This window comes from Cornus florida, unplaced genomic scaffold (genome assembly GCF_030987335.1).
Source record: "Cornus florida cultivar Cherokee Brave unplaced genomic scaffold, ASM3098733v1 CherokeeBrave_3.0.0_Hap2_Chr06, whole genome shotgun sequence".
Taxonomy (NCBI): domain Eukaryota; kingdom Viridiplantae; phylum Streptophyta; class Magnoliopsida; order Cornales; family Cornaceae; genus Cornus; species Cornus florida.
This window is the reverse complement of record NW_026775576.1, coordinates 97,111,246-97,123,551: the sequence shown is the minus strand read 5'-3', so window position 1 is coordinate 97,123,551 and position 12,306 is coordinate 97,111,246. Positions and strand designations below refer to the sequence as shown.

Sequence of the window (12,306 nt, the reverse complement as noted above, 5' to 3'; positions counted from 1 at the left end):
AAAATTAAGGATCCCTTCTAGTGGGTTGAGCCTTTGAGGTAATAATTAACTTTTTCGATCTCTAAATTATGCTCATACTTAAAAGTGCCAAATTAAGAGTTCTTTTATATTTTATTTTTATATGAAGATACATACCACCATTATTGATGTTATTTGAATGTCAGTTAATAATACTGTCAAAGCACTTGCCATCAGAATGTACAAACACACGGAAATCAAGAGCAGGCTTTAACAAAACAAAAGTTAATGGTTTTTCTATTAATTTGCACAGGTCTTCTGTAGCAATGATCAACCAATCACTGCTACTAAAGTTGATTCCTCATCCTGAAATCAAGAAAGGGGTAATTGGCTCCCAAAAAAAAAACAAAGACAAAGTGTAGCGTAGTTAATACAAAGAGTGAAAAACAAAACTATATATGATAGTGGATGCCACATATAACCTAAAAGTCCCACTACTTCTTCGGTACTACAAGTTCAGCCTCCTATAATATATATAGTCACCTCATCTCCACATATTTTTGTCATCTGTAATCATCAAATTTTAGTAGCTATATAAAGAATGAATGTAAAAGAAGCTATAGTTTTCTGTTCTCTAGTAAACTGTTCTCTTTAATTGATAGATTTATTGTTATTAGTTAGCTGTCTTATGCACACTGCACATGCGCACAATTCTTTATTGGTGATGATAGATTTATAGTTATTAATTAGTTGTCTTATGCAAACTGCACAGACACACAATTATTTATTGGTGGTGATGAAAATTTATAGTTATTAGTTAGTTGTCTTAAGCACACTGCATAGGCGCACAATTATTTATTGGTGGTGATAGATTTATAGTTATTAGTTAGTTGTTTTATGCACACTGTACAGGCGCACAATTATTTGTTGGTGGTGATAAATTTATAGTTATTAGTTAGTTGTCTTATGCACAATTATATTAGGCGCACAATTATATTAGCTATAGAATTTGAAAACATCGTGTGAAAATTTCGCGCTCTTATAATTTTTTTTGCGCATGTGAAACTTAAGGGCCTCACATTTGAAAGTTCGCCTAGGGCCTCTCAAAATATTTGGAATCTCAGGGCCGGCCCTGGATTAAAGGACCACACTTGTCGCTAGAAGGACTCCAAGGAGGAAATTCGGTTCATTGCCAAATCCTTCTTTGACAATCTATTCTTATCTTCGCCCACCTCTCCTCACCAATTATTCTGGGATTCTATAACTCCCAAGATTAATTCTGACATGAATTACAGTCTTCTCCAACCTGCAACAATTGATGAGCTCAAGGTGGCCATTGATGGTATAGGCTCCTTTAAAGCCCCTGGCTCGGATGGATTCACCCCTCTTTTTTCAATCTAATTGGGAGGTTCTGAAATCAAACATGGTTTCAGCCTTTAATTATTTCCTCCTTAGTGGTCATTTATCCTCTAGCTAATCACACTAACATTACTCTCCTTCCCAATTAGCGCCACCCTACGCTGATCACCCACTTTCGCCCCCATATCCTTGTGCAATGTTTCCTATAAAATCTTCTCCAAGGTATTGACTAACCACTTCAAACCTTTGCTTCATACCCTTATCAGTCCAAACCAAAGTGCCTTTATCCCATCTATCTAGATCCATTCATGATAACACTCTTATGGCTCATGAAATTTTGCATTGCCTCAAATCCAAAAAGGAACGGTGGCACTTGTTTTATGGCTATCAAGCTGGATATGGCTAAAGCTTTTGATCGGGTTGAATGGCATTTTATTTTTGCCTTTTTGCTTAAGCTGGGTTTTGACAACCACTGGGTCAACCTCATCATGTCATGCATTTCATCAGTCACCTATTCCATTAACATCAATGGAGAGCCAGGGGGTCTCATCCACCCATCCAGAGGTCTTCAGCAAGGTGACCCTCTCTCTCCTTACCTTTTCCTTCTATGTGTTGAAGGTCTTTCCCAACTCCTCAATTTATTCTCTAGTTAGCATCTTATCAATGGCGTCTCTCTAACTAGAGACCTCGCTCCTCTATCTCATATTTTATTCGCCAATGATGCTTTGCTTTTTTGTCATGCCTCTCCATTTGAGGCTATCCAATTGAAGAGAATTCTGCTCAATTATGAAGCCCTCACAGGCCAAAAAATTAATTTCGGTAAATCTGGAGCTTACTTCAGCCTCAACACTTCTCCCTCCATCAAAATTCAGCGCAGTAGAATCCTTGGGATTGGTGAAGATGGGTGGTGCAACAAGTATCTTGGTCTCCCTGCATCTGTGGGTAGATCCAAAACTGACACATTCAAATACCTAGCTGACAGAACCAGTTCTCGCATTAAGCTTCTCAAAGGCACCCTTCTCTCCAAGGCAAGCCGAGAAGTTCTTCTAAAATCTGTTCTATCCACTCTCCCAACATACACTATGTCTTGCTTCAAGCTCCCAGTTGGCACTTGTGATTCTCTTAACAGCAAACTCATGAATTTCTGGTGGAGTGGCCAAGACACTCACAATCATATTTCTTGGCTGAGCTGGGCTAAGCTATGTTCTTCTAAATCTGAGGGAGGTCTTGGATTCAAAGACATTGAAGCCTTCAACCAAGCTCTTTTGGCTAAAATTGCTTGGCAACTCACCATTGAAGATAACTCTCTTCTCTGCCACTTATATAAAAGCAATTACTTTAAGAATTGATCATTTCTTGACTCGTTACATAAACCTTCATCCTCTTAGGCTTGGAAGGGCATCCAATCAGTGAAGAATATTATTCTTAAATGCATTCAATGGCGAATTGCTGATGGTGCTAAGGTCAATTGCTGGACAGATCCTTGGCTCCCTGACATATCCAACCCATTTATTACTTCTTCTCCACCTCTGGATTCACAGGTTGTTATAGTGGCTGACCTTATTAACCATGCTACATTTAGTTGGAAAACAGATACTGTGAAGCGCCTCTTCAATACAAGGGATAGTGAGCTCATCCTTCATATTCCTCTCAGAATCACTCAAGGTTCTGACTCTCTTATGTGGAATACTTCCCCATCTGGCAACTTCACCGTCAAAAGTGCTTATAGAGTTGCATATGCCTTAAAGCACAATCCTCCCTTGTCTATCCATCATGCTTCCAGCAGCCATGCTCAGTCATTCAAACCCCTCAGGAAGAAATTTTGGTCCATTCCAACCAAGAGAAGAATCCAATTCTTCTCATGGCAGTGCGCTCATGAAAGAATCCCAATTCTCTCAAACCTCAAAGTTAGAGGTATTGTCAGGGATGATATCTGCAAGCGATGTGGCCTTGAGCCGAATCCACATTTCATCTTCTATGTAGATGCCCCTCGTCCCACATGGTTTGGCGTATTAGCCCTTTAAGGCTTTGTTTTGATTCAATTTGCATTCCTTGGGCCACTCAATGGAATCATCTTCTTGATTCTTGGCTGCCCTTACCCAACGGCAAAACCAATTTAAGCCTTGCCACCTTCATTTGTTGGCAAATTTGGAAGGCTCGCAACGATTGGCACTTCAATTCCACCCATTGGAATCCCAAAGCCATTCTGAACCGAGCCATGCTTAACTTTCATGAATTCTCTAATATCTCCATCTTGGACACTCGCCTTCATGCTCATCTCTACCCTCCCTCCCCTCCTCCTCATTGGGTTCCTCCTTTTGAAGGAAAACTCAAGCTTAATGTTGATGTTGCATTCTCTTTCCCTTCCAAATCAGCAGGCGGAGGTCTTATCCTTCGAGACCACAAAGGAAGAGCAATCAAAGTTGCTTCAGTATTCTCGTCTTTTATTCCCAACCCCGAAGTCGCTGAATTCTATGTTCTCAGAGAAGGTCTTTCACTCCTTATCCACTGGGGCTATACTGTAGTCATCATTGAAGGGGACTGTCTTAATTTGTTTAAGCCCTCTCCCTCTAACCACTTGTCCAGAGTTCTTATGGACGACATTGTCATTCTCCTTAGAGATCACAAGGGCTTCTCTCTCTCCTGGACCCCAAGGATTTGTAACTCCATTGCCCACTCTTTCTGCAAATGGGCTCTCAGTTCCTGCAGAAGTGATGTTCACTCGCCTGTGTGGCCTTGTTGGCTTATTTCAGCCCTTGAGGCTGAAGCTTCCCCCTTTTCTGTTTCTTAGTTTCCTTTCCTTGTTGCTTTGTGAAAAAAAAAATATATATATATATATATATATATATATATAAATAAAATCGTTAGCAAATACCATGGATTTGCTGTGTGCGGATCTCTGAAACCTTGGTGTTTTCAAAATATTATTTTACTCAAATCAATTCTCTATATTATCAAACCTCCAAATTTTCAAAACCTTTTAAATAATTTTTCTTCGCTTTCACCATTAATTGTTGTTTTCCCTTTTCCTATGGTTCGACCTCGAACTCACAAAGTATATAGTACTTTAATGGTTGTTTTCCCTTTTCCCTGTGGTTTGACCTCGGACTCACCGAGTATATATATTATTTCGTGACATCCTGTTGGGAGCATTATTGAAGTCGCAGCAACACGCATGCCTTACTTCGATCAAGCATGTGCCTTATGTTGAGCCTCACACTTAGGCTTTAGGAGACCTTAGAGCCTTATTAGTACATTTTGAGACTTTAATAACTATGGGGAAACCCTAAGAAAACCAAAAATATGAAAATACAAACTAAACCTAAAATTAAGTATTCCAAATGAAAATAAAACTAAGAATGCAACCCTAATTCTATATTTCTTTGATCCTTCTCCTAGAGTAGGTCCAAATCACATGTTGCTCATGCCGCGTGTTTGCAGGTCATATGTTGATCTCAAATCATTACTGTGAAATGAGGAAAGGCTGGTGGTTGGTTATTCAACTATCCCCTAACTTTTTTCTAACTACGCTTCACATGGTCAGCTCCCCACTGTGAGGTTTCCAATTGCTTAGCTAAATTATTTGCCATCTTTTTTCATGTGCTGCAGACTCATGGATAGTGATCACTTTTTTTTTTTCAGGGGTACGAGGAATCATTACAACCACAAGTCTTCATGGCTTCAATGTAAACCTCATATATCTGCAATCACCCGCAAATCACGGATATCAACTAGTGATTACTTTTGCTTAATCTGATTTCCCAACCTGGTCCTTAAAGCTATATCGCACTGACCAATGAACCTTCATTCTACAACAGTTTTTGTACTTCTGTGCACAGTTTATGAGAAGGGTCAGATGGGAAAACTTAAAAGAAAGGCATAACTGGTACTATCAAATGGATCTTTGACTATAACATCATGCAATTTTACTGCTCTTAACAATTCTTGATAAGGAAGATAAATTAACTTACCTCTTCACCAAACGCATCCAAGTAGGGTGAAGGCCAAAGTGCCTGACGTACAGATCTTTGAAGCAAGATTGTTGTTTTCTACAAGACCAAACACTAAATAGTCATCTCCCCAACATACAGCCAACACAAAAAGAAAAACCTTATTTCCATGAAAATAATAAATGATAAATAGGGCTTCAAAAGCATGACCTAAGGCGAACAATAAAACATACCCTAATCAACAGGAATACACCAATACCAGCACCGCAGGCCATTGCATGAGTCTGGCAGCCACTTTCCCTTAAGAAGCAATAAAGAGTGTCAAATTTGCAAAGCTAAATACAGGGTGCTAATGAGATAACAAGCCTGTTACCAAAATAAATGGTAACATCCAACTAAGAAAAACCATCTAGGCATAGCCACTAAAAACAATGAAGCTCCACTGGCGATTCCCCCAACCCCTACTAACTCCAGCTTGACAGTTTCCATCACGTATCCAGGTCTGTTTGTATTTGAGGGTGGATTTCAAGTTAATAGGGAATAATTTTTTGCTTATGTGGTTTCCAACATTTGGTTATTACTAAAACTTGTTGCAATTTGTAATCAACTTATCAGCATTAGTCTTTCAATATAATATCTCAGCCAGTCAAAAAAAAAGGGAATATATAACTGGAGTTCAAATAAAAACTATCAAGAATAGATATGAACCTGCAGCATATATTCCAATTTGGAGTGCACAATTTACCACACAGGAGACATAATGTAGGTTCCTCCAGAACAGTTCCGCAGTTGGGGCAATCCTGTTTTATATACCTGATAAAGTACATGTTCTCCAGTGAATTATGGATTTAAATGATAATGAGCGGGAAAGAAAAAAGTTCTTATATGAGCATATCCAAAAACCTCTGCAAAAGATCTTGGTAAAGATGTGGCAAATGCATCAACTTAAACGGGACTGCAGGAGTCAAGTGCAGAACACATTGAAGGCTATGAACTTCAAACTCTTTCAGAAAATGATGGAACCATTTAAAAACTAAAGAACGTAGCACACCATCCTTGAGAACAACATCCAGTGAGGGAATCTTGAACATTTTCTCCAGCTGTTCAACTTCGACAAGCTCAATCTCAAGGTCATTGGCACATTCCATCATATCATCAATGGCATGAGATGATATATCCAACACTTGAGCTCCATCACTAAATGGTGCTGAGGTGGAAGAGTTAATTAATTTCCACAACAACGCACATCTTCGCAAATAAGGAAAGCTCAAGCGACGAATCATATCCTTTATATTACATGAAGGATCGATATAGTTGGAAACAAAATATTGCTGAGCAACTCCACATTCTCCCATCATTTTATAGACGTCAGTAATCAGGCAATCATGACATCCTAATTCAGTTGTATTGCATTGGTGACCTTTGCAATACGTGATTATAGTCTGCAAATATAATATACTATTATTAAGACATCAATATTTTACAAAGGAACATTGCAATCAAAGTTTTACATTGCTTGAACAAATGGAATGTGTAACAAACCTGAACTGCTGTGACAACGTAGAAGATATGCACAATAGATAAGAAGGATTCTTCACATGATAGAAATGGCGATGGAAGAGAAAAAAGCACCCACATCAATGATGAGAAAGCATCATGAGAAAGAACAGGATCAGAAGCTCGTCTCCAAAATTGGATATCAGGATATGTGACTCCCGTTTCTACATTTTTCAAGATACCTAGCATGTTACCTGTGAATGATAGCATCTATTAGACAATATCCATAGAATATAAAATAAACATCTTAATAATGTATGCCATCTATGTTTGACCCATTGCCAGGGTAATTTTATTGATTGATCTTGTAACAAATTTTAAAATTATATATTGAACCACAGAGCAGCCATGATTAACCTAAACAGAGGTTTAGTACATATTTTTCCAGTATGGTTTAAATCGTGACATTCGTCATAAAGCAATGTGCCTGTTATTACGCAATTATTTTAGATTTGTATTTATAGTGCCACTAACAGATAGTGGACCTCAGTCTAGAACTTTTTCCACAGAACCAAACCCACTGTTATTCCTTTTAAAAAAACTTACAACTTAGATTTTGACACTGAATAGCCTTGAAAGTACCCTTCTCGGCTTAGGATGTTGACCAGGCATGTGAGAAAGCCCAATAATATAGGCTGCACGATAGAAAATAATCCACCAATCTCTTCGTTGGTGGGGGATGGCCTCTTGAGCAGCTGATTGCAAACAATTAAAGAAAGGTAAACAACTACTTGCCCAAAAAAATAAACTAACCTATAAAAGCAAATGAGGAACGCCTACAACTTTACCATCTGGGCAATTGAACATCCAACAGTTTCACATCAATGATGCGAAGTTTTTAGACCTTGCTAAAGCTTTTGACTCCTTATATTCCCTTTTGGTGACAGGTTGGTTACCATACATCTTAAGGATAAAAAAGGCGGCCTTTACAAAGATGGTCCTGCCTATGAGGATATAAACAAGGAAAAACTGAAAGACAACCTTTGGCATTATTTTGCACATAGTAGCTACTCAGACTCAGAACCGTGACTTAATGTTTGATACCTAAGCTTTTACTGAAGCACACTAACAATGGCCCCTGGTTACCCATGTTTATTACAAACTAATTCCTGCCCGTCCAAGGATTTGTAATTAATTGCTGCCAATACCCTCATTAGTTGTTATTTTTATTGTCTAATGACTCTAATTGCGTGCATATGTGTTGGGGTGGTGTTCATTTATGAAGCCATCTCTAGAACCCTGCCTCCACTTCTCTCATCCTCCTCCTGATGAAAATCTTTCCAGCTACCACGAGGCCCCAACTCAAACCTAAGCCTACAACCAAGTCCAAGTATGCATCCAATTTTTCTAATCTGAATTTATTAGAATTTAATCTTTAACATAACATCATTTTAATTCATTAATTTATCAGCCTATCTTGTAAATTCTGATTACCACTATTTATAGTGCATGTAGTTCACAAAGATCCAGAACCTAATATTATTAACTCCTCAGAAAAGCAATAAAATAAGCTGTACCCATTCGGTGGACCAAAATCCACTCACAAGAAAGAAAGATATAGCAATCATGATTTTAAAATCTCAGGAGAAATGCATTAACTGCAATTATACCTCCTCGTCTGCATGAGCGGCTGGGATATTCATCCAAAGAAACACCGGAACATATAGACTCTGCAAAGAGCTGAATACCTCTTAACCTTAGAAGGACAGTAAGATTGTTCTTGGTCCGCGTGCTTCTTAAAACTTTCAGTAACAAGGATAATATGAACCCACTAGAAGATTTGAGTTCCTTATATAAGGTCTCTAGGCTATAGTTTGGGGTCAAGGAAGTCTTTCCACAGCGAGCGGCAATTTCAGTACTTATGAGTGAGTACTTAAGAGTGTCCCACATGATCATCGAGTGGCTTACCCTTGCAGATCCAGAAACCTTATCATGTTTTCCAGGAAAATACATTCCAGAGAGTACACGAAACGCCGATTCAATATTCAGTCTTATCCTACCATTTCGCTGCATCGGAAAAGCTTTAAGGATTTCACCCCTCCCAACCACATCAGACGCACTTTGGAGGAGTGACAAGGCTTCTTGAAGACGAAGAAAATCAATTTCTCTGTTTGATGAGATTAAAGGGCCTGCAGCATCTCCAGGTAAAGCAGGCAAGACTGCATTTGCAAGTCCACGGCATACAGGGCAGAGGAATTCCCCCTGACATAAAAACATAAAATATTCAAGATAATAAAATAAACCATTTATCAGCTGCAGAAAATGGAAGTCTTAAAACAGACAAGTACCTTATCCGGATCCACAATATGCCCTCCTTCAAAAACCATTCTTCGAACTAATCTGTTCAACAGCATATGAAAATAACTTATGCCTTTCCAATAAAAGCATATTTTCCACCATGTTTTAAGAACCCAACCGTATAGATATCTTTGCATTTAATTAAAAAAAGTGAATGCAAAGCTTAGCTGGAGGAATTTTGTATGGTCAGAAAGTCATTCAATAAAGTGGATTCAGAGAAAAGGGGTCAATAAAGGTTTCTTCCTACAAATATTTAAATTGTAACAAAATAAATTATAAATTAAGGTTTAAAATCTCCTGAAATTCATTTTCCTGCTAAAACAGATGGCAGCAATTAAGTGAAATAGTTAAAAACTTTTTTGCAGGAAAACAGTTACTGGGAGACCCACTATTTCACACAAATAAACGCACAGGTAAAGGAAAGTAACTACATATTCCCATTCCTTCACTGTTCCTGTCAATCAAATAGAGTGTTAAATAAGGTGACGATCACACTCTAGAACCACAATTTCTTGGTTCCTTATGGAAGCTTCTAAGTTCCAGATTATGTGGTTGAAACATCATTATATTGTTATAGAAAGGAAATCAACTCCTCCTCTGTTGAGACCGAGGAGTTCTAACTCCAAATAAAAGTTTCAGGTGTTGAATGGTTCCAGGACTAAAAATTAGAATTGACGCAGAAAAATTAAGTACTTTGTTTAGGAAGTGGTGGGGTCTGGGCATGTGGGACACAAAAGAAGGTTACTTCTTTCTTTTTCTTTTTTCTTTCTTCTGTCTTTTTGTGGTTGGAAGGTGGTTCAAGGAAGGGAGAGGAGGAACTCTCAGAAAAACAAAGTGAGAAGAAAGAAAGAAAAAAGAGATGATGAAAAATAATGCTGAACCTAAAGGACTTACCTTTCCTTCAGTGATGATAAATAACGATCAAGGCACCCCTGATGTACAGCATGCCCACAGGAAGAAATATGAATTCCATCGCAATCTGAAGGACCAAAACCATCATACGTCAGAGAAGGCAAACTAGATTCTGGCAGAGCCTCATCATTCAGAGTATGGGAATTTTCTGAAGCCGAAGGACTCTCTATTGTCTCTTTTGAAAGAGCAGCTATATATCTTGCAAGTAAAAGAGCTTCAGCATCTGCGTTCTTTGTCGGATACCCTTTAGGTTTAGAAAAATTTTCGTCCTCCTTCACAAAATTTGAATGAAACAAATTCTCATGCATTCTTTCCTGAATAGACAAGTACATATGTTCTTCCAGCATCTCAAGAGAATAAGCAGGTCTTTCTCTTGTATCATTTGATGTGCAAGGCAGTTGAATATTCCTCACTGAAGGGAACCGCACTTTTATGAATTCTAGAAAAGCCTTGACTTCCCTAGGCTGACCATTAGAAGCAAACTCGTTTACCGCACTCTGAATCAAGTGATTTAACTGAGAAGGAGAGATCATTTCTGAACTACTTGAGACAGTGCTCCCACTAAATGGAGTACTAATATTGTTTGTGCTTGTGGGAATATCCTTGCCTAACCCGCGAACTTGGTCCCACGATGGGGCACCTCTGTCAACTAGACTCAGAAGTCTGGATTTCTTGGTCCAAAAATAGAGATAATTATCAGTTTGATTTTGTGTTAGAGCTTGCGAGCAAGTAATGGTGATTAGTCAGAGTCTTAAAATTTAATCAGTTAATATAACTTGTCAATAAACCCAGAGAGTAGTAGTCTCTAACCTGGAGAAGGATCAGAAAAGATACAGGATTTCTTGAGTTGGAATCATGGCAAAGAGAACAAACATCTTCTGTAGACTCTGTGGAATCAGGTCCAACATCAGAGGAAGACGTTTCTTGCCCAAATTTTGAACCATCCAACCCATCATCATCAGCGGAATTAATGCTTGCCAAAAACTTAGACTGCTGTGCTCTCATTTTTTCCTGCATATCAAATATAGTGAGCCTTGGAAAGATAATTCAAACTGAAGTTCAACTATGTCTAGTGCAACCAAGGAACTTATATTCCAGATGACCCAAGGGAAATTCTCATTTACCTCCGCCCAACACTGGGCCAAGAAAATAAGAGTTGTTCATGGGAACTAAATGCTGGTAACTTAAAGTAAACGGAACCAACCTAATAATCAATTCCTAAAATATCTCGGAAACTAGCTAAATATAAACAAAGACACCAATCCATTCTAAAATGATAGATACTAACTAAATTACCTACATCTTTTTTCTTCTTCTTCTTCTTCTTCTTCTTTTTTTTTTTTTTTTTTTTTTAACACAACCTTGTTTCCTTTTTTGGCACAAATATAAAATGATATGGCATACCAAAGGCTGTGTAGCCTAGTGGTATCTCCTCTACCTCCCAAGGGGACAGTGAGGGTTCGAATCCCTAGAGGGAAAAATGGGAGTGTGAGTCTCTTGCCACTGAAAAAAAAAAAGAATGATATGGCATCACATCTTACCATTATGGCAGCTTGCCTCTCTCGAGCTTTTGCCTTGCGCTTATCACCATCAGAAGCTGACTCCACAATATTTGAACCGCTATTCAGATCAGAAGATGATAGATTACTGGCCACTTCGGGGGCTAGTTTTCGAAGTTTGGTCATGCATCCAGAATCAATCTCAGCAAACTTCTTCAGTAAACTTTCAATTAAAGGAGAAAGGTTGAGACTGCCAGCTTCCATAAAGTTGTCTCCTTTTTCCTTTTGCATCCTCATCAGTAAAACAAGAAGTGACAACAAGCTCTGATCCCCAGTCTTATTAGCAAGTCCTAGACATATTTCTTCACCAGCAAAAGCTAAAATGGGAATTGAATCACCACCGTTACATAACTGATCACTAGATTGCCTTCGCAGGAAACAGATGTCTAATGCTAGTGAGAGTAAATGCAATGCTGTTACAACCACCCCATCAGGAGCACGTGATGGAGTGGACTTCTCAGTAAAAACATTATAAAATAGCACTGCACGGATAATTTGGACGACCACTTTACAAGTAGCCACTCTAGCTAATCCATTAAGAGGACAATAAATATTTGTCCATTTGGGAAGCTGAGTCGTCAATGCAGAAGCATTACAAAAGCGCAAGTATCTTTCTTCAGCAAATTGTAGATCCCTTGAGTTCCATCGAGGATGATACAAATCCATTTCTTTCCAATATTCAGGTCGCAGCTTATACATACCCTGGGATAGAG

The 12,306-nt window shown here is 38.5% G+C and overlaps 1 protein-coding gene across 1 annotated transcript in view; it reads right to left on the bottom strand.

The window, feature by feature from the left end:
• LOC132313156 (E3 ubiquitin-protein ligase PRT6) overlaps positions 1-12,306 on the bottom strand; it is a 40,223-nt gene that overhangs the window by 8,763 nt on the left and 19,154 nt on the right. The window contains exons 6-15 of the mRNA XM_059811833.1: positions 11,576-12,295; positions 10,845-11,045; positions 10,017-10,705; positions 9,113-9,164; positions 8,435-9,026; positions 6,810-7,018; positions 6,171-6,709; positions 5,976-6,080; positions 5,501-5,567; positions 5,289-5,366 (exon numbers count right to left, since the gene is read on the bottom strand). Coding sequence (XP_059667816.1) covers positions 5,289-5,366; positions 5,501-5,567; positions 5,976-6,080; positions 6,171-6,709; positions 6,810-7,018; positions 8,435-9,026; positions 9,113-9,164; positions 10,017-10,705; positions 10,845-11,045; positions 11,576-12,295 — 3,252 coding nt within the window. The remainder of the gene's footprint in view (positions 1-5,288; positions 5,367-5,500; positions 5,568-5,975; positions 6,081-6,170; positions 6,710-6,809; positions 7,019-8,434; positions 9,027-9,112; positions 9,165-10,016; positions 10,706-10,844; positions 11,046-11,575; positions 12,296-12,306) is intronic.